The sequence below is a fragment of the Microcaecilia unicolor genome, chromosome 6 (genome assembly GCF_901765095.1).
Source record: "Microcaecilia unicolor chromosome 6, aMicUni1.1, whole genome shotgun sequence".
Classification (NCBI taxonomy): Eukaryota; Metazoa; Chordata; class Amphibia; order Gymnophiona; family Siphonopidae; genus Microcaecilia; species Microcaecilia unicolor.
In genome coordinates, this window is record NC_044036.1 from 81,283,059 (window position 1) to 81,303,155 (window position 20,097).

General features: G+C 42.1%; 1 protein-coding gene across 1 annotated transcript in view; it reads left to right on the forward strand.

Annotated features, from left to right (window-relative positions):
- Positions 1 to 205: 205 nt before the first annotated feature.
- LOC115472313 (putative defense protein 3) overlaps positions 206 to 20,097 on the forward strand; it is a 40,975-nt gene continuing 21,083 nt past the window's right edge. The window contains exons 1-2 of the mRNA XM_030206542.1: positions 206 to 381; positions 14,991 to 15,189. Coding sequence (XP_030062402.1) covers positions 14,991 to 15,189 — 199 coding nt within the window. The 5' untranslated portion in view covers positions 206 to 381. The remainder of the gene's footprint in view (positions 382 to 14,990; positions 15,190 to 20,097) is intronic.

A 20,097-nucleotide genomic window follows, 5' to 3' on the forward strand; every position in this document is an offset into this window, starting at 1 on the left:
TATTTACACTATTTTGAAGGAATTCACTCAAGGCGGTGTTCAGCAACAATAAATAAAACACGAGCAATAAGGCAATTACAGCAGTAAAAATATTCAAATAACAATACAAAATATTCTGTCATGCTGGATTTCTTACAACACTTTGGAGGTGTACAAAAATTATTTTGCTCACCCACATATAAATGGAAAAGGTGGTGCTGGCTTCTGGGAGCTCTTGAGACAAGTCACTTACACAGTACTTATGATTACAGGTTATCATGTGACTCACAGGAGGAAGGAATAAGACAGAAAATCCTTTGCTTCTAAAGTGCATTCAGCATTTTTTCACATCCAGAGGAGAGGAGGAGGGAGCACTCCAGAGGAGCTAAAGGTTTTTGCAAGGTATGAGCAGATCATGTTTCAGGCTCCTAGTAGAGGATTTGTTTTATAGAGTCTAGGTTCTTTCACTAGAAGATAATTTTATCAGATGTATTCCACTGAAATAGGCATAGAATGAGGTGATAAGCAGGTCAGTGTCATTCGTTTATCTTGGAGTATTCATGTTGATTTTTCAATGGCTCAGTGTCACCTGCATTAATATCTCCCTCTTGAGTTGGCAGTTCAGTGAGTCCTGATTGCCTGCAAAGATTTTCCCTTCTGTATGTTTTGCCCCCTCCCCCCTCTTTCCTATTGCAATTTTGTAGTTCCTCCCTCTTTCCCCAGGTCTTCCTTTATTTGTAAGCTCCTTCTTTTTTTTTTTTCTTCTCCTTTATTTCTTTTAGCACTTTCCCTTTTTGCTACTTGTAGATTGTAAGACACCATGATGGTCCCCCCCCCCCCCCCCCCGAGGGCGAGATAGTAAATTCTAAATAAACTTGGAAACTTGTAATTTTGTGGCAAATAAAGTTTCATCGTTTACTGGGGTTCTAAGCCAGAATTGTTTCACCAGAGTTTAGTTAGACCATGAGAAATGCAAAACATTAGCCCACCTCAGACTGAACTGCCTTGCCTGTATGTGTGTGTGTGGGGGGGGGGGGGGGGGAAGCATAGCGTAACATTATTTCTGGATCTGTGCAGCACTTTAATGTAAACTCCTAATAGCTTACCCACAGACCATTTCTACTACATCGTTTATGAGAGACACTAAATTTTGCTACTGCATTAGCACTTCCTAACGCCTTTAATGCATGTTATGAGTAACTAGCTGACCTGCATAAAATGAGCCTTTTGGTAAAACAATGCAGATTAACAGCATTAACACACGCTAACATAGAAGTATATGTTAGTAATTCTAGTCAATCATTTGCGATATTTGAAGCACCAATGAGTACAAATATAAATTTTAAAATATGCTAGGAATAATTCCAGCAAAATTAGCAAAGAAACAAATTTTACTAAAGAAAATCTCGAATGTACCAGTAATAAAATGATGGCATTGGTTGCATTGGTCTCTTTAGTGGATGAGGTGGCAAGCAAACTGTCCAGGTCAATTGATGGAGATTAAGCAGAGGTTAGATGTTTCTCTACAGCAGCAAGGCCTTCAGCAAGAAATTACCAAATTACAGATTTTAAAATGGAGAGTAACTGTGGCAGACGAAGAAGGATAAAACTATCATCAAAAGAAGGAAGTCTTATTGAAGGATTCAGTTGAGTTGCACAGGAAGAATGAATCCTTATGAAGTATAATATGTCAGTTAAATTGTCCCTTTGTACCTACTATATCAGCGTTGCAAATGTGTAAGAAATTAGTGGTTTCTGTGTAACAAATCCCTTTAGAATCTGTAGCTCTTTCATCTCAAAGCGTATTATTTACCACAAGCTAAGAAGAAAAGTCAGGATCAAACTTTATTTCCTCAGCAACTGGATACTTTTGACCTAACAGAGTTTTTGAAGTCTTCAAGTAGTGACGCGGTTTCAACATCTACCCTGATAACTTCTTCACTTGATCCCAATAGAGATTGGCTACTTAAAATGTTCTTCAGAGTCAAAGATCCTGTTTTCATGGTAGTGTTAGGACAGGAGGGAAGGGGGAAACGCCTCTTCCTTATCCACTGTAGCCATGTTGGATTGGAGTAGCTCAATACCAAGGTCATACTTCAGTGGAATTTCTTTCTCTTGGTATGGTCAATCTCCCATGCACAGCCAGGAAAACCCTAATAGCAGCAGTCCAATCTAGTCTAGTAAACATAAAATTTAGATGTATCGAACACTATGCAGAAGAGTAGAAAACAATTTCCTTTGCAAATTAATAGAAATTCTTTATGTATATTTCATGTAAATATTTAATCATCATGCATAGACAAAGAGATGAATATATATATAGAGAGAGAGAGATTGATATTGAGATTCTTTTCAGTAAATTTGGAAGCACAAACCTTTAGTTCTCATGTAATGTCTACGCCCATGATCTGTAAAACATTGTTTGGTCATTGTTCTAGGTTGAGTGAACAGCTTACTCTCTGTCCCCTGTCCTTCAGTAAAATGCGATTTCTGAGATTAACTCATTTTTTTTCTGTCCTTGCTATACCTGCATGGAATAGTCTCCTAGCAATTATTTGGGTAGAGCAAAAGTATTTAAAATGTTATAAATTGTTGAAAATGTATCTTTTTAACACATAATTAGGCATCTCTGTATGTTCTCATTTATAGTATGAAGTGCTCAACTGTACCTGTAAGGTATTCTCTTTCACTGTACACCACATTGAACCTTTGTTTTGGAGAAACAGTGGTTAATAAGTACCATATTGACACTGACATAGCTCCATGGTTCTGGGAGAAGGTGCTAGCTCAATCTGCCATATAGAACAACCATCACTTTTATGCCTTTTTTCTTAGATACTTTTTCTTTTGATTAGTGTATTGGATCCACTCATGGACTGTTAGAGAAGACTAGGTCTATGGATTTTAAAAGTAATTCTATTTCCAGTTTTAGGAATGATTGTTTAGCCTCCCCTTTTGCTGTAACATGTGTTATTTGGTTGTGATTCAACTGTAAAATCGAGAAATATAAAATTAAAAGGAATAAAAAATAAAATTGGTACCATTTCAGCTAAGGTCAGTGGCCTTGACTGAACCTCTACACTGAAGAGTTGGGCAGTTTTTCTAGATAAAGTGTTATGGAGGCATCAGGGAGAAGTTGTAGGATGGGTAAGAGATGTCTGGTGGGGATCAGTGGGTAGATAGGTGAATGGATTGGTGGAGGAGTGGAGAAGGTAGGTAGGTGAGAGAATGGGGTAGATGGATGGAGGATTAGGTTAATAGGCAAGTGGGTAGTTAAGGGTATGGTTTGGGGTGGGGTTGGTTAGAAAGTGGGTGCTGTTGGGGGCTTTCTGTTCCCAGGACACTTACTCAGGGCTCCAGGGACAGGGTGTCCTTGGTATGGCTCAGAGCTCCCAGGCCAAGTGGGACACTTCTGTTTTAGCACATTTTTTAAATCTTTCTTCCATTTTAGCACATGTTTTTTACTTCTGTAATATTTGCATATCATTAATATATTACATGAATATGGAAATAAATCTATGTGCTTTACAATCTCAGATTTTTAATGCAGTCTTATTACTTTGGCCTAATAGTACTGTGTTAAGCTACTGTGGGATTGGGGTTTGGATATCACAACATAAAAAGGTGGATCAAAAGGAGGGAAAAGGGAAGCAGAGAATACACTGGGGAGAGGTGTAAAGTGGATGGGGAACAGGAGAGACAAGAGGGAGGAAACAAAGAAGAGACAAAGGGGTGAAGATGTCCCTTATACTTTATTTTCCTTGTTTCTTTCTATTGATAACTGTAGTTCCCTTTCTATTTGATTTTAATTGTTTTCATTATTGTAAACCACCTTGATGGATGTTCCAAAGGCAGTATACCAAATTTCCTAATAAACTTGGAAAAGACAAGAACATTTGCGATAAGGAGGAGAAAAAGAAGAAAAGGAAAAAGATAACATTGAAAGTGAGGAAGGAAATGTTATTCTGTGTGAGATCTTCTGTTTTCCTTGATCCTTGATCTCCCTTCTTAGACTTAGTGAGGTCAGCTCTCAGTTCACTAATCCAGGTGTGGATTTTATTTTTAACCACTGTTATTCACCTTAAGGTCTGCAAACCACTCTTTACACTCAACCCAATTAAAGCTTGTCTGTTCATGCTCTGTGCCATTACCTACTTTGCTATTCGATCCCACCTCTTGTATAGGCTTTGGGATCTGCTCTGCTGTATGATCAGGTTCTTTCAAGGACTGGTCTCCCCTTGGGTGCAAAAACTCCTTTAAATCTATTGTTTTCCACTTGGCTGTCATCTATTGTATTGTAGGCAATCTTAGGTTTTGCCTAAAATACTTCACTAGTGCCCATTAGCTGGGTTTTGCCTTTCAGCCAGTGAAATCAGCAAGCCCAGCAGCTATTTAGGTGGATAATGTTGAAAAATGTTAGCCTTGTAAAACCTATTTTGGAAGCAGTGGCGTAGCTAGGTGGGGCCACGGGGGCCTGTGCCTCTCCAAATTTCCTCTAGGCTCCTGGTTTTGCTGGCAGGGGTCCCCAACCCCTGCCAGCTGAAATGTTGTTCAGCGTCGGTCTCTGGTGCCATCGCCTTGCCTGCCCTGCTCTGTCTTCCGCTCACGTCCGACACGCTCCTTTTAGTGAAACTGAGCATGCTCAATTTCACTAAAAGGAGCATGCAGGACATGAGGGGAAGACAGAGCAGGGCAGGCAATGCAGCAGCACCGGAGACCGGCACTGGACAACACTTCAGCTGGCGGAGGTTGGGGACCCATGCCAGCTAAGGTATTTGCTGCGGCCGGGGGGGGGGGGGTGGCAAGGTGGTGGCGGTGGGGTGACAGACCAAAATGTGTCCCCCACCACGAGGTCTTACGCTCCTGTGTGGAAGTAAGAGAATTAGAAAATCCATTGATGCAATGCATATGTATATATTTGACAAGTTACAAAATGGTTTACCATGTTGATGGAAAAGAGATATGATTATTGCAAAGTTATAAGATATATAGCAGAAAAAAAGAGGTAAATTTGGCAGGAGCAAAAAGCAGTCTTGTTGACAGGCAATAATAGTATTAGAATAATAAGTTTATTAAAAGAGAAACGTAAAAACCAAATAGGGATCTGAATGTTCAAGACAGTCAAATGCCTGACATGTTTTGGCACAGACTGCCTGCCTCAGGGGCAAATTCAGAAACCACTCTAGCAGGACCACAATCCTACCTTTGATGCAAATACCTGAAATTCTCAAAAGGCCTGGTCTTAAAACTAGGATATTAATTGATATAATTTTTTTCTGAAGAAAAAAACATACAAAGAGCAATACTGTGTGGTAGAAAATGAAAAGATCAGTATTAGATGTATTATTATTATTATTAAACTTACAGCCTGCTGTTCCCAACCCCCAAAAAACTATGGCCTGTTAGATTACTGGCCATGTCACTGATCATTCTGTTAATCCTGTTCTGTTTGATACACCAATTGAACAGGTATCACAATTTAAGTATCTTGGAATGATTTGTGACTCTAGTCTCAGTTTTACAGCCCATATTTCCTCCGTACTGAAGAATGGATTTTTTGCTCTTCATAAGCTAAGATCTTTAAAAGGCATCCTTGATTTTGATGCCTTACTTACTCTGTTTCATGCCTTTATAGGCTCATGATTAGACTATTGTAGCATCATTTATGCAGGCCTTCCCAAGTTGCAAATTAAACATCTCAGACACTTCAGACATTTAGTTCTGAGCTTTGGGAGAACTGTTCTATCCTTTAATACCATCACCTACTGCCACACAAATGCTCTGTTCTGCTCAATGCTGGCACCATGTCAACCCTCTTCTTATGAGACTTCACTGGCTCCCTATTCATTTCCGTGTGCCATTCAAAATCCTTTCATTGATCTTTAAGGCTGTTCATACAGGTATTCCTGAGCACTTGACAAAACTGACTGTCCCCTATGTCCCTGTTTGCAACCTACATTCTTTGAACAGCTTTAGGTTAGTTCTTCCTAACCCTAGGCAGGCATATTTGGAGGCAGCAAGAAAGAGCGCGTATTATTTTATGGCTCCATTTTTGTGGAACAACTTACCCTTAGAGAGTAGGATTGAGCATTCATTTAAGAATTTTAAGGTTAGGCTAAAACCCTTTTTTTCCTGATAAGGCTAATTCTGGATCATGGAGTAAGGCCTTTACCAGTAGTGACAGGTGCCCCTTGCAGTAGGAAATATAGCGATGTAATTGATCTTGATATGCTTGTGTTCTTTCCTGTTGTTTGATGGCATTCCTTTCTTCCTTTTGTTTTATTGATTTTAATAATGATTTACATGTTTAAAAAAGCGATTAAGAAAGTTTTAATAAACATAAACATATGCATAGCAAGTTACAGCATACCATACATAGGGGTCCCATTACTAACCTACATTAACCCTGGGATTCTAAATTTTTATTTTTTATTTTTTTATAATTTTTAATAAACATCAAAAAATAATTTTTTTGAATAGGAAACAGAGATTCAATATGACTTCAATCAATCAATAATAGAAAATAAATATCCAAAACAATCTGTTCAACCAGATATGGTAGAGAGATCGCAAATTCACAGTTTAGAAGAAATAATACTTGGGGTCCTGTTTACTAAGCCACTGTGTAGGTGTCCATAGGAATATTATAGGCACCTACACAGTTTCCCCCGGATTCTATATATGGCACCTAGATAACGTACGGAGATATGCGCATAACTTAATCAATGTAACATGGCAATCAGCAGTTTTAACAGCATTAAAAAAGCAATAATGAGCATTAATTGGCAATTAACACAATTTATGTGCGGAAATCACTAAACGTATTCTATAGAGAACTGCGCCTAAATTGCAAAACGCACAGTTCAAAATAAACGCACGTAGTTTAAAAGGGGCATGTTTATGGGCATTCCAAAATTTCCATGCGTAACTAAAATACAGGCCAGTGCGCCTAAATCTACATGCCAGGATTTACACCAGGTTTTTATTGGCCTAAATGGGCGCGTGTAGATTTAGGCACTACAGTATTGGCTTAGTGTGTTATATACACCATGCCTAAATCTTATAGGATACACTTAATTCCACGTGGCTTTTTTTAGGCGCCATATATAGAATCTGGCCCTTAGCACTCTAATGGTTAGCGTGTGCTAAAAATGTTAATGTGCCTCTAGTGCGGCTTAGTAAACAGAGCCCTTAAAAAGAAAAGAAAAACTAAATAAGATACAAAGTGGGCATGGCCGAACTTATAACAATGCATGGCCAAACTTCAAAAAGAGAAGCCTCCTTACACCTACTACAGCCCTGTTACTCCTTTATCTTCAAGGAAAAATTGAAGCTGTGCAGGATCATAAAATATATAGGAATGTTGGTCCAAATAGACCAAACGTTTACACAGAACCTGAATTATAGCTACGTCATGCAAGGTTCCACGTTAGGAGTTACAGACCAAGAAAGGGATCTGGGTGTCGTCATCGATAATACACTGAAACCTTCTGCTCAGTGTGCTGCTGCGTCTAGGAAAGTGAATAGAATGTTGGGTATTATTAGGAAAGGTATGAAAAACAGGTGTGAGGATGTCATAATGCCGTTATATCGCTCCATGGTGCGACCGCAACTTGAGTATTGTGTTCAATTCTAGTCGCCGCATGTCAAGAAAGATATAGCAGAATCGGAAAAGGTGCAGCGAAGGGCAACTAAAATGATAGCGGGGATGGGACGACTTCCCTATGAAGAAAGACTAAGGAGGCTAGGGCTTTTCAGCTTGGAGAAGAGACGCCTGAAGGGAGACATGATAGAGGTATATAAAATAATGAGTGGAGTGGAACAGGTGGATGTGAAGCATCTGTTCACGCTTTCCAAAAATACTAGGACTAGGGGGCATGCGATGAAACTACAGTGTAGTAAATTTAAAACAAATCGGAGAAAAGTTTTCTTCACCCAACGCATAATTAAACTCTGGAATTCTTTGCCGGAGAACGTGGTGAAGGCAGTTAGCTTGACAGAGTTTAAAAAGGGGTTAGACAGTTTCCTAAAGGACAAGTCCATAAACCACTACTAAATGGACTTGGGAAAAATCCACAATTCCAGGAATAACATGTATAGAATGTTTGTACGTTTGGGAAGCTTGTCAGGTGCCCTTGGCCTGGATTGGCCGCTGTCGTGGACAGGATGCTGGACTCGATGGACCCTTGGTCTTTTCCCAGTGTGGCATTATTTATGTACTTATGTACTTAATTGAAATTTAGCTCCTAAAGCAATAACATGTTGTTTGAAAAATAGAAACTTCTTCCTCCTAAATTGAGTCCACTTGGAAATGTCTGGAAAGATAGAGATTTTCCAATCAAGAAAAAGAACATCAGAAGACCTGAAAAAAAGGCACATAAGTGCATCCTTAACCTGCTGAAATACAAAAGTTACAAGCAAAGTTGATCTAGAGACTACCTCTTTGACTGAACTTTCCAAGACATTAGTTAAATTTAAACTATCAGCAGACTTTTCTACCAAGGATTTACCAACAGGAGAACTAGAACGTCTGAACACTGGCAAATAATATATGTAATGCTGGAAGTCCAGAATCAGCATACTTAAATTTTTCTTTTAGAAACCTATAAAATAAATCTTTAGATGTAACAGTCAGAATTTTAGGAAAATTCAGAAGTCATAAATTTAAATGCCTAGTAGTTATCCAAATTCTTAATTTTTCACTGCAGCATTAATTTATCTTGAACCATAGACGCTTGAACACTTTGAGACTTCTGAATAGAAGAATCTAGTAAGTTCAACTTATCTGTCTGGGTCTTCAACTCTTCTTCATATTTGGTAATCCTTTGTGCCTGTTGATGGATTTGGGGAGAAAGTTCTGCACAAATCTTGTAACTGGATTCCAGGACAGTCCAAATGTTATTGAGGGTTACCTCAGTAGGCCTTTGCAAGGGACGGAGTGATGGAATAGCCTCCTCTCTCATCATACTCTTTACCAAGCCTCCAACAGGTTTCGGGAGCAAACTCCCTTCCCTCAGTGATGTTTCAACCGCGAGCGCTTCCTGAAGAGCCAGCATTCCCCTGATCACGTCAAACAACACTCTGTTAAGAGTTTGACGCACTCTCGACACCTGGGAGTCTCGCAGCTGTGGAGGTGGTGATGGTCCAATAGGGCTGAGCGAGACTTCGCTCCTGAGGTACGAAGTCTCCTTCAATGCCGGGCCAGCCGGTATGCCCTGAGATGAGAGTGTCTTAAAGCTGGTAATCAAAACCTGCCAAACTTATGAAGAGTCTTGGTACAGCCGGGCAGAAGCCGTTTGCCTTCCCCTCCTTTTCGGCATCAAAGAAAAGTAAAATTGCCGGCAAAAATGTAATAATAATTAAACAAGGCAGGAATGAAAAGAATCGGTGTCCTCACTGTGCAGTCATCTTGGATCGCTCCCCGGGATTCCATATATCGCGCTTTAATTTCTACAAATTAAGCAATTATCAGCGCTAATTGGCATTAATTGAGATTTATGCACACAACTCGTTAAGCGCATTCTGTAATGTGGTGTGCTTAAATTCTAAGTCGCATATTTGAAAAGTGGGTGGGGCCATGGGCGGGGCATGGATGTTTCTAAAATATGCACATTATAGAATACACTCGCTCTGCACCTAATTTAAGTGTCAGGATTTACACCAAGTAAAACATGGCATAAATTGCCATCACTAAATTTAGTCATGTGGAGAGCCGTTTGGCGTATTCTATGTACTGCATGGAAATTTACACCATTTCTATAAAATATAGGCATACTTTAGAGAATACACCTAGGCGTATATTTTTTCCACATGGAAGTTTCAGGCGCCATATATAAATCTAGTCCCAAGTGGTAATGTGTGCTTAACATGGGAAAAAAAGGCCTACCGCAAAATGTGATAAAGCTTTTTATGATAGTTTGCCTTTTATCGTGTGCTAATCATGTGTTATTTTTTAAAAAGATATTTTTTGGGAGGAGGTGTATTGTGGGAGAGGAATGGACGTTGAAGCATTATCCAGCTAGTGTACTCTGATTAGCGCTTGCTAACCGGATAGCGTAGACTTAACTGGAGAACACTTAGAGGCATATTTTCAAAGCACTTTGGGAGGCTAAGTTCCATATGTTTCTATGGAACTTTGGGAGGCTAAGTGCTTTGAAAATAAGCCTCTTAGTATCTCCTAAATAGATATGGGAGGGGAAGCTTTAAGAGTGACTTCTAGGGTCAAAGAGGAGAGATTAAGAGAGTGAGAGAAATACTGAGACTCCTGGACAGAGGGAAGAGGGATAGGAAGAGAAACAGAGAGAGAGAGAGAGAGCGAGGCTGAACCAGTGGAGAGAGGGAGACTGACTGCTGATATAGAAAAGGAAAGGGAGAGACAGGGGACAGGGAAGGTGAATTGAGAGAAATGTAGAGTGACTACTAGGAAAAAGGAAGAGGGGAGATAGACAGTGAGAATCTGACTGCTGGGGATAGGGAGGGATGATTGTGAGTTGCTACTGGAGATGAAAGGGAATAGAGAAAGAATCTCTGTTGAGGTTGATGAGGAATTCAAAGAGAGAGGGAGGGAGAGAGAGAGAGAGTGCTGAGTTTGTATCTATGTCAGTTTAGAGTTGGAACAGGCACAAGGGTATCTGATGCCCTAGGCAGACCTGTAGCCATGCCCACTCCAAGCAGGTCAAGGTCCCCCACCCATAGTCCAGTATTTCTCCTTGCCTTCCTTACCCTAGCCTATACCCTATGACCAGCATCTCCTCTTCCTTTCCTTTCTCCTCCCTGCCTCCCCACACCCAGCATCTCCCCTTCCCTTCCTTATTCTCCTTATCACCCAGGTCCCCTTAAATCCTCCCCCATATGCAGCATCTCATCTCTCAACCGCTTCTGCTATATCCAGCATCTTATTTCTCCTTAACTTATCCCCCATATTCAGCATCTCATTTTCCCTTACCCCACCCCTCCCTGTGGCCACTGCCTCCTAAATACTGCTGGCTTAGGCAGATGCCTAGTCAGTCTATTGGTAAGGATGGCCCTGGTTTGGAGCTAGGCAGGAAGGAAGGGATTAAATTTGTTTGGGACAAAGGTGATGGGAACAGGTGGCTTAGCAGAGGGAAAGGGCAGGAATAGGTTTCTCTGATGAATTTCACTTTATCAGTTACTGAAATCTAAAGCTTAATTAGTGGTTCCTGAGCAGGAATTTCCAGTTACTCAGGAGAGAATGTTTCTTCCTTTTCCAACCAATATCTTAGGACAGAGAAGAAACTTCCAAGAGTATCACTGTTATATAACGTTTACAACACTATGAAAAATATATGTATACATATATGTATGAAAAACAAGTGCTGACAAGTAATATACATTGAATAGAACATTCTTAAAATTAATTCAAATATATATCTGTACAAAAATCAATTCTGTTTATTTATTAGAAATTGCAGAGTCATGGAATCGGAGGTAGGGTATTATTATGGATTAAGAACTGGTTGAAAGATAGGAAGCAGAGAGTAGGATTGCGTGGCCAGTATTCTCAGTGGAGGAGGGTAGTTAGTGGGGTCCCGCAGGGGTCTGTGCTGGGTCCGTTGCTTTTTAATGTATTTATAAATGACCTAGAGATGGGAATAACTAGTGAGGTAATTAAATTCGCCGATGACACAAAATTATTCAGGGTCGTCAAGTCGCAGGAGGAATGTGAACGATTACAGGAGGACCTTGCGAGACTGGGAGAATGGGCGTGCAAGTGGCAGATGAAGTTCAATGTTGACAAGTGCAAAGTGATGCATGTGGGTAAGAGGAACCCGAATTATAGCTACGTCTTGCAAGGTTCCGCGTTAGGAGTTACGGATCAAGAAAGGGATCTGGGTGTCGTCGTCGATGATACGCTGAAACCTTCTGCTCAGTGTGCTGCTGCGGCTAGGAAAGCGAATAGAATGTTGGGTGTTATTAAGAAGGGTATGGAGTCCAGGTGTGCGGATGTTATAATGCCGTTGTATCGCTCCATGGTGCGACCGCACCTGGAGTATTGTGTTCAGTACTGGTCTCCGTATCTCAAAAAGATATAGTAGAATTGGAAAAGGTACAGCGAAGGGCGACGAAAATGATAGTGGGGATGGGACGACTTTCCTATGAAGAGAGGCTGAAAAGGCTAGGGCTTTTCAGCTTGGAGAAGAGACGGCTGAGGGGAGATATGATAGAAGTGTATAAAATAATGAGTGGAATGGATCGGGTGGATGTGAAGCGACTGTTCACGCTATCCAAAAATACTAGGACTAGAGGGCATGAGTTGAAGCTACAGTGTGGTAAATTTAAAACGAATCGGAGAAAATTTTTCTTCACCCAACGTGTAATTAGACTCTGGAATTCATTGCCGGAGAACGTGGTACGGGCGGTTAGCTTGACGGAGTTTAAAAAGGGGTTAGATAGATTCCTAAAGGACAAGTCCATAGACCGCTATTAAATGGACTGGAAAAATTCCTCATTTTTAGGTATAACTTGTCTGGAATGTTTTTACGTTTGGGGAGCGTGCCAGGTGCCCTTGACCTGGATTGGCCACTGTCGGTGACAGGATGCTGGGCTAGATGGACCTTTGGTCTTTCCCAGTATGGCACTACTTATGTACTTATGTACTATACTGTGTCCCCAGGCACTGGCTGCCTAAAGTGATTTACAATAAGAGGGATTCACACATCCCAGTCAAACCTAAGGAAAAAAAATCTGACTGTACTTTTCTTCAACAGAAGAAAAATGTAGACCATTCTAGAAGCAGTTATGAGCAGAAAAGCCAAACTGCTTTCATCCTTTTACCTTTAAAAAAACATAACCATGACCCATGGCCCTTCAAGCCAGTATTTCTCCACTATACTCTACACTGCCACACAAAGCAACATTTGGGTCAATATTCAAAACAATTTAACCAGCCATAAATGGCTCCTGGCCAGTTAAATCGCTTGTTTGGGGTGTTTCTAAAATTTGTGCACAGAATCATAGAATGCTGGGGATGTGCGTCCAAATTGGTCACCAGGAATTACTACTACTACTACTACTTATCATTTCTATAGCGCTACTGGACGTACGCAGTGCTTCACACTTGAACATGGAGAGACAGTCCCTTCTCAATAGAGCTTACAATCTAATTATGACAGACAGACAGGACAAGTAAGGGATAAGGGTTAGGACAGACAGGACATATCAGGGATAGGGAAGGTTTAGGTTTAGGAGTTAAAAGCAGCATTGAAGAGGTGGAGTTTCAGCTGGCATAACTCCTGGTGCCTAAATTTGGTCACCGAAATTGGTGTGTAATATTATTCTATAATGGGCGGCCATCTTTGAGTGCCTATTCTTTTCAGCACCCAATTTTGGGTGCCATTTACTGAATCTAGCTCTTAGTGCCTATCTGGAGGAGGAGGAGGAGGAGTGGCCTAGTGGTTAGAGCACTGGTCTTGCAATCTAGAGGTGGCCAGCTCAAATCCCACTGCTGCTCCCTGTGACCTTGGGCAAGTCACCTAACCCTCCATTGCCTCAGGTACAAACTTGTGAGCCCTCCTGGGACAGAGAAACATCCAGTGTACCTGAATGTAACTCACCTTGAGCTACTCCTGAAAAAGGTGTGAGCAAAATCTAAATAAATATCTGAAAATTTGCTGTTTTAGCGGGCATTCCAAGCATGTGGCCAAGGTAACCGCATATAAAGGACTGCATAAAAGTCAGTCCTATCTCTACGCAGTGCGCCATTTCCAGTTAAGGGGCCCTTTTACAATGTCACAGTAGAGCTACTGCTGCAGCATTGTCACGTGCTGATTCGACACTACTGCTGGCCCACTGAGAGAGACAGTGGTAGTGACACCCCCAGCGCTCACCATTTCCAGCATGACCAGAAATAATTTTTATTTTTACTGCCGGGTTAGCATGGGAGCCCTTACCGCCAGTGGCGTAGCAAGGAGGGCTGCGACCCGGGGCGGTTCGTCGTTGCACCCCCCCCCCCCCCGGGTGCAGCACGATGACATCCCCCCTTGGCGCATCAACACCTCCCCTGACCCAGTGCCTACCCTCCTCAGCTCCCTCCAACCAGCTCCCGCACCCTACCTTTAAAGAAATTTTGGAAGCCGTGGAGAGGCGAGGCGCAGCGCCTCGTACCTGCATGTAAAAAAAGTGTGGATCGTCATCAGGCCTTCCCTCATGCTGTCTGTCCTGCCCTTGCAGAAATAGGAAGTTGCGTCAGTGGAGGGCCGGACAGACAGCGTGAGGGAAGGCCCGATGAGGATCCACGCTTCTTTTACATGCAGGAGCGAGGTGCTGCGCCTCACCTCTCCACAGCTTCTGAAATTTCTTTAAAGGTAGGGTGCGGGAGCTGGTTGGAGCCGGAGGGAGCTGAGGAGGGTAGGCACTGGTCGGGGGGGGGGGTGTTGATGCGCCGAGGGGGGGGAGCTGGCAGGGAGCACACCCCCCCCCCCACGAGCTGGCACCCGGGGCGGACCGCCCCTCCCGCCCCCCCTTGCTACGCCACTGCTTACCGCCTCCTACATAGGAGATAGAAAGCGACCCCCCCCAGGAAATGGGCGTGTGGCAAGTTTGTACTTACCGCACAGTCATTTCCTTTTTTTAGAAAAAAAACCGCACTGCAGTGAAAGGTGCCTCAGCACGTGGCAAATCCACGCACTGATGCTACCACAGGACTCCTTGTACCACAGCTTTGTAAAAGGGGTCCTAAGTGCTGAGTATGACAATTAACCAGCTATACTTTATCCAGCTCCACAAACCCAGAAATTCAATGCAGAAGCCCGGACATCGCCTATCATTGAATTTCCATGCATAACACCAGTAACGGTCAACAAAAAGCTGAGCGCCGCCGGTTAAATAGCAACCCCATCTTGTTTTCTCTTATAGTGCTTTATCTCTGGTAATTCTAACATTCCATTACATCAAACTGTCTACCATTTATTATTCCATGAATAGAACAAAGAATAAGTGAATCCCTTTGAAGGAAATAACGTTTATATTTTTTTCTTTTCCTTTTCTTATAGATGAATCCTCCATTTTCCCCAGTGCTTATTTTCTTAGCACTTGCTTGCCCTCTTCATGTTTTTGCTTTTGGAAATGGAAAAGTCATACCAGCCTGTTTCACCATGGAGCCGCAGCATGGCACTACAGCCCAAACATCACCTGCTCCTTACAACATCACCATAAGTCAGGAAACGTACAAAGCAGGAGACAGAATCATAGGTAAAGAGAAAAACTGACAGTCTATTATACAAAAATCTCATCGGAAAATTAGAGGTGGTAGGAATTGTTTTTAATGAATTATTGTCTTCATTCTGTTATTGATAAATCCCTTGCCATTCCCAAGTACTTACCTTTAAGAATAGATACTTTCTATTCCCTGACTGAAAATTGTCTTCTGCTCAGCAATTAAATGTAGGCGCATGTACATTTACAGTGCCATTTTAAGATAGGTCATAGAAGAAGGAATTGACATGTAAAGGTCAGTGTGTCTCAATTTGCACCTGTATTTTAGAACAGAATCTGCTGATTAATAATAATGCCAGCTCTAAAATATAGGGAATCAGACATTTATACACTGGGGGGTCCTTTTACTAAGGTGCGCTGAAAAATGGCCTGCGGTAGTGTAGGCGTGGGTTTTGAGCCCACGCAGATCCATTTTTCAGCACGCCTGTAAAAAAGATCTTTTAAAAATTTTTGAAGAAAATGGACGTGTGGCAAAATAAAAATTGGTGCGCATCCATTTTGAGTCTGAGACTTTACTGCCAGCCATTGACTTAGCAGTAAGGTCTCACGCGGTAACTGGGCGGTAATGACCTAAGCGCGTCAGAAAATAAAAAGTATGTTTCAGACACGCGTAGCGAACGTATGCCAAAATTGAAATTACCACAAGGGCAACATGGTAACCAGGTGGTAACTCCAAATTGGCATGCGTTGGGCGCACATGGGCACCTACGCAGCTTAGTAAAAGGTCCCCTGGGTGTGATCAGCATATACATCTATTTTTTTAAAGCATAGACTATAGACATTTAGAAAACTGACACATAACCAGTTATGTTTCAAAGATTGCAAAGATAACTGGCACATAACATGGATGCATGTAGGCGCCTATGCGCTTTAGTATAAGAACTTCTAAGTGCTTTGAAATGAGCCCTACAGAGTACAAAGTAAATGGTCCCTTTTCACCTTTTCCACTAACATTTGGTATTTCTCCAAGAGCCACATCCATTAAAGATGACATGCTGATTGTAAATAAACAGCAAATGTTTTTCATACCATGATGTATTAATGTACAGAATCCATCTGATCAGATGCTTGGAAAGGGTGGAAAGTGAGAAAGAATTTGTGTAGGAGTATGGCTCTAATGAGAGAGAACAGCCTCCTCTCAGTTTAATTATGCTGATATTGAGGAAATGAAATTACTATTGTGTAAGTTTGGAAAAGGAAATAATATTCAGCATTTCTGTCCAGTTTGGCTTCTTAATGAAGCTTCAGGATACATTGCAAACTTGCTTGCAATGATGGTGAATGCCTTTTTGTCACCAAGGTCTTTATCCAAGCTCTTCAGAAGCAACCTTATGTTCCAACTACTTTCCTATCTTGAATCTTCCTTTTCAGTTCAAACTTACTAAAAGTGGTGTTACTAACCAATTAAAAGAATTCCTGGAGACAGCAAACTTACTTGATCCATATCAATTGGTCTTTTGTTCCATTTTCAGTACAGAGACCCTTTCACATGAAGTTTTTAATAGATTAAGGACAAATTGATGCATTATATTACTCTTAACATCTACTTTTGATACAGTTGAACACGTTCTTTTACTGGAAAGACAAAGACAAAAATGTTAAATAACATGCAGATCGTGAGAAATTGCAGGAGGACCCTGGCAGATCAGAAGACTGGGCATGCAAATGGCATATGAAGTTAATTTGGACAAGTGCACATAGGGAAGAATAACCCAAATAACAACGACACGATGCTAGGTTCCACATGAGGGGCCCTATTTACTAAGCCACACTATAGGCATGCTAGCGTTTTTAGCGCTTGCTAACGCTAGAGACACCCATAGGAAAATATGGGTGTCTCTAGCATTTAGCATGCACTAAAAACACTAGTAAACAGGGCCCTTGGAGTCACCATCCAGGAAAAGAATCTACACGTCATCACAGACCACACGTTGAAATCTGCTCAGTGTGCGGCAGCACCCAAAAAAGTAAACAGAATCTTGGAAACAAATACAAAAATATATTATAATGCTTCTATATTGCTCAATGGTGCAATCACACCTTGAGTATGGTGTGCATCTCAAGAAAGGTATAGGGCTTCATATACAGCCAGCAGCACTTAGTGTTTTACTGACCACCGCGGGTGCTAAACCTGAAAACTTAGAATCAGGATGCTGGTCTAGAAGGACCTTTTGTCTGACCCGATATGGCTATACTTAAGTTCTTGTAAATGTTGCTGTCAGACATGAAAGAAAACCAGTTTTCATCTTTCCTCTCAGATGGTTCTCAGAGAATGACTGTAAATTCACGTTCATTTATGCTAAGCCCATTTTGTTGGGCTATCCTGCAGGGGTCTCCCCTATCTCTAATATTATTTGGTATATATGTGCAGTATTGGTATATATGTTCCAGTACGAGGCATCTTGAACTCAGATGTTGCATCTACTCTGATTATATTCAGGTTCTTAGTTTCATTTGACCAAACTAATTTGCATACAATAATCTATGCTTGCTATTAGTAGTTGGATGAGAGCCAATTCACATAGCCGCAACTCTTGCATAGGGGCCCTTTTACTAAGACGTGCTGAAAAATGGCCTGCGCTGCTGTAGGCATGTGTTTTGGACGCACGCTGGTCAATTTTCCAGCACGCCTGTAAAAAAAGGCCTTTTTTGTGGCCGAAAATGGATGTGCGGCAAAATTAAAACCAGCACGTGTCCATTTTTGGCCTGAGACCTTACCGCCACCCATTGACTTAGCAGTAAGGTCTCACGTGCTAACCAGGCAGTAAGTGTCAACGTGCGTACACTACCGATTACCGCCCGGTTAGCACCACTCAGTAGAAAATAGAAAATATTTTCTGCCACGTATATTGGACGTGTGTAAAAATTGGAATTACAGCTCGGCAGGGGCGTAGCCAGAGATCGGTGGGAGGGGGGTCCAGAGCCCAAGGTGAGGGGGCACATTTTAGCCCCCCCCCCCCCGGTGCCACCGACCCCCCCCCCCACCATTGCCAACCCCCGCCGCCACCACCACCAACAACAACAACTTTGACCCCCCCTGCCGACAACTCTCTCGACCCCCCATCCCGCCGCCAACCCTCCCCGCCATCACCGTCGTCCACCTTTGCTGGCGGGGGACCCCAGCCCCCGCCAGCCGAGGTCCACTTCTTCCTTCATTCTGTTTCTGAGTCTGACGTCCTGCACGTTGTATGTGCAGGACATCAGAAACAGAACGAAGGAAGAAGAGGACCTCGGCTGGCGGGGGTTGGGGTCCCCTGCCAGCAAAGGTAGCAGATGGTGACAGCGGGTTGACAGCGAGTTAATGGTGGAAGGGGGGGTCGAGAGGGTCTTCTGCAGGGGGTCCAGGGCCAAATCTATGGGGGCCCAGGCCCCCGTGGCCCCACGTAGCTACGCTCCTGCTGCTCGGGTCACGCAGTAGCCAGGCGGTGGTTCCAATTTGACATGCATTGGATGCATGTAGGTGCCTAAACGCCTAAGTAAGGGACCCCTTAATCCTTTGAATTAAAAACTATGATGCAGGCTATGGAGTTACCTCAACTATTGAAACTCAGTTTATGTAAGATCCCCTCTAATAGCATCACACCATTTGCAGATGGTGAAAATGTCAGCTGCTAGCTTGTTTATGGGAGGTAAAGTTTGAGAAAGGATTACCTCGATTTTATTGGCTTCCGATAGCGGCTCAGGGTCAGATTTAACATCTTGATCCTGGCTTAAATGGTTGGGTCCAGTTTATCTGGTTGCCAAGGGCAGTTGGCATTTTCCTACCCACAACTTCAGCAAAAGCCAAAATAGGAGGGTTAACAACACCCTCTCAGTTAAGGATTTAAAGCTCAGTAAAATGAATTCAAGAACCATTTCTGGGATGGTAACCAGTTGGTGGTTTGTGCTTTTGATTTGCAAAAAGGTAAATGAGTAATTCACATTCCACAGGAGAATAAAAAGCAGTTTAACACTATGAATGCAAAATGATGTAGAGTTTCAGTGACGCACAATGCAAAGTTCTTCACAGCTGTGCTTTGGTGAGGTTTCTTGGCAGTTAATGTTAAATACTACTACTACTTAACATTTCTAAAGTGCTACTAGAGTTACGCAGCGCTGTACAATTTAACATAGAGGGACGGTCCCTGCTCAAAGAGCTTACAATCTAAGAGACAAATGAACGGTCAGTCCAATAGGGGCGGTCAAAATGGGGCAGTCTGGATTTACTGAACGGTAAGAGTTAGGTGCCGAATGCAACATTGAAGAGGTGGGTTTTAAGCAAAGACTTGAAGATGGGCAGGGAGGGGGCTTGGCGTAAGGGCTCAGGAAGGTTGTTCCAAGCATAGGGTGAGGCGAGGCAGAATGAGCGGAGCCTGGAGTTGGCGGTGGTAGAGAAGGGTACAGAGAGGAGGGATTTGTCCTGTGAACAGAGGTTACGGGCGGGAACGTAAGGGGAGATGAGGGTAGAAAGGTAGTGAGGGGCAGCAGACTGAGTGCAGGTCATGAATTTTCACAATGATGTTCACTGTTTTTTTGAACATCATCAGACAGGGTTGACGAGATTGTTAAGTACTGGAAAGTTAAGGATTAGATATAGTTGATTATTTATTTATTTATTTGCTGCATTTGTATCCCACATTTTCCCACCTATTTGCAGGCTCAATGTGGCTTACATTACATAGCAATGGCATCATCATTAACAGAGTAAGAGGTTCAGCATATTGTTACAATTAATGTACAAGAATAACAGGTAGGTAGGGTAAATAAAATGATAATACATAACATACAAGTGAGAGTAGGAAAAAATGTAATGATCAATAATGATAATATGATAAAATAATCAAATCAGAAGGGATCAATATTGGTTGGTTCTGGTATAGATTAGGAAACAAGTCATTAAGGAGG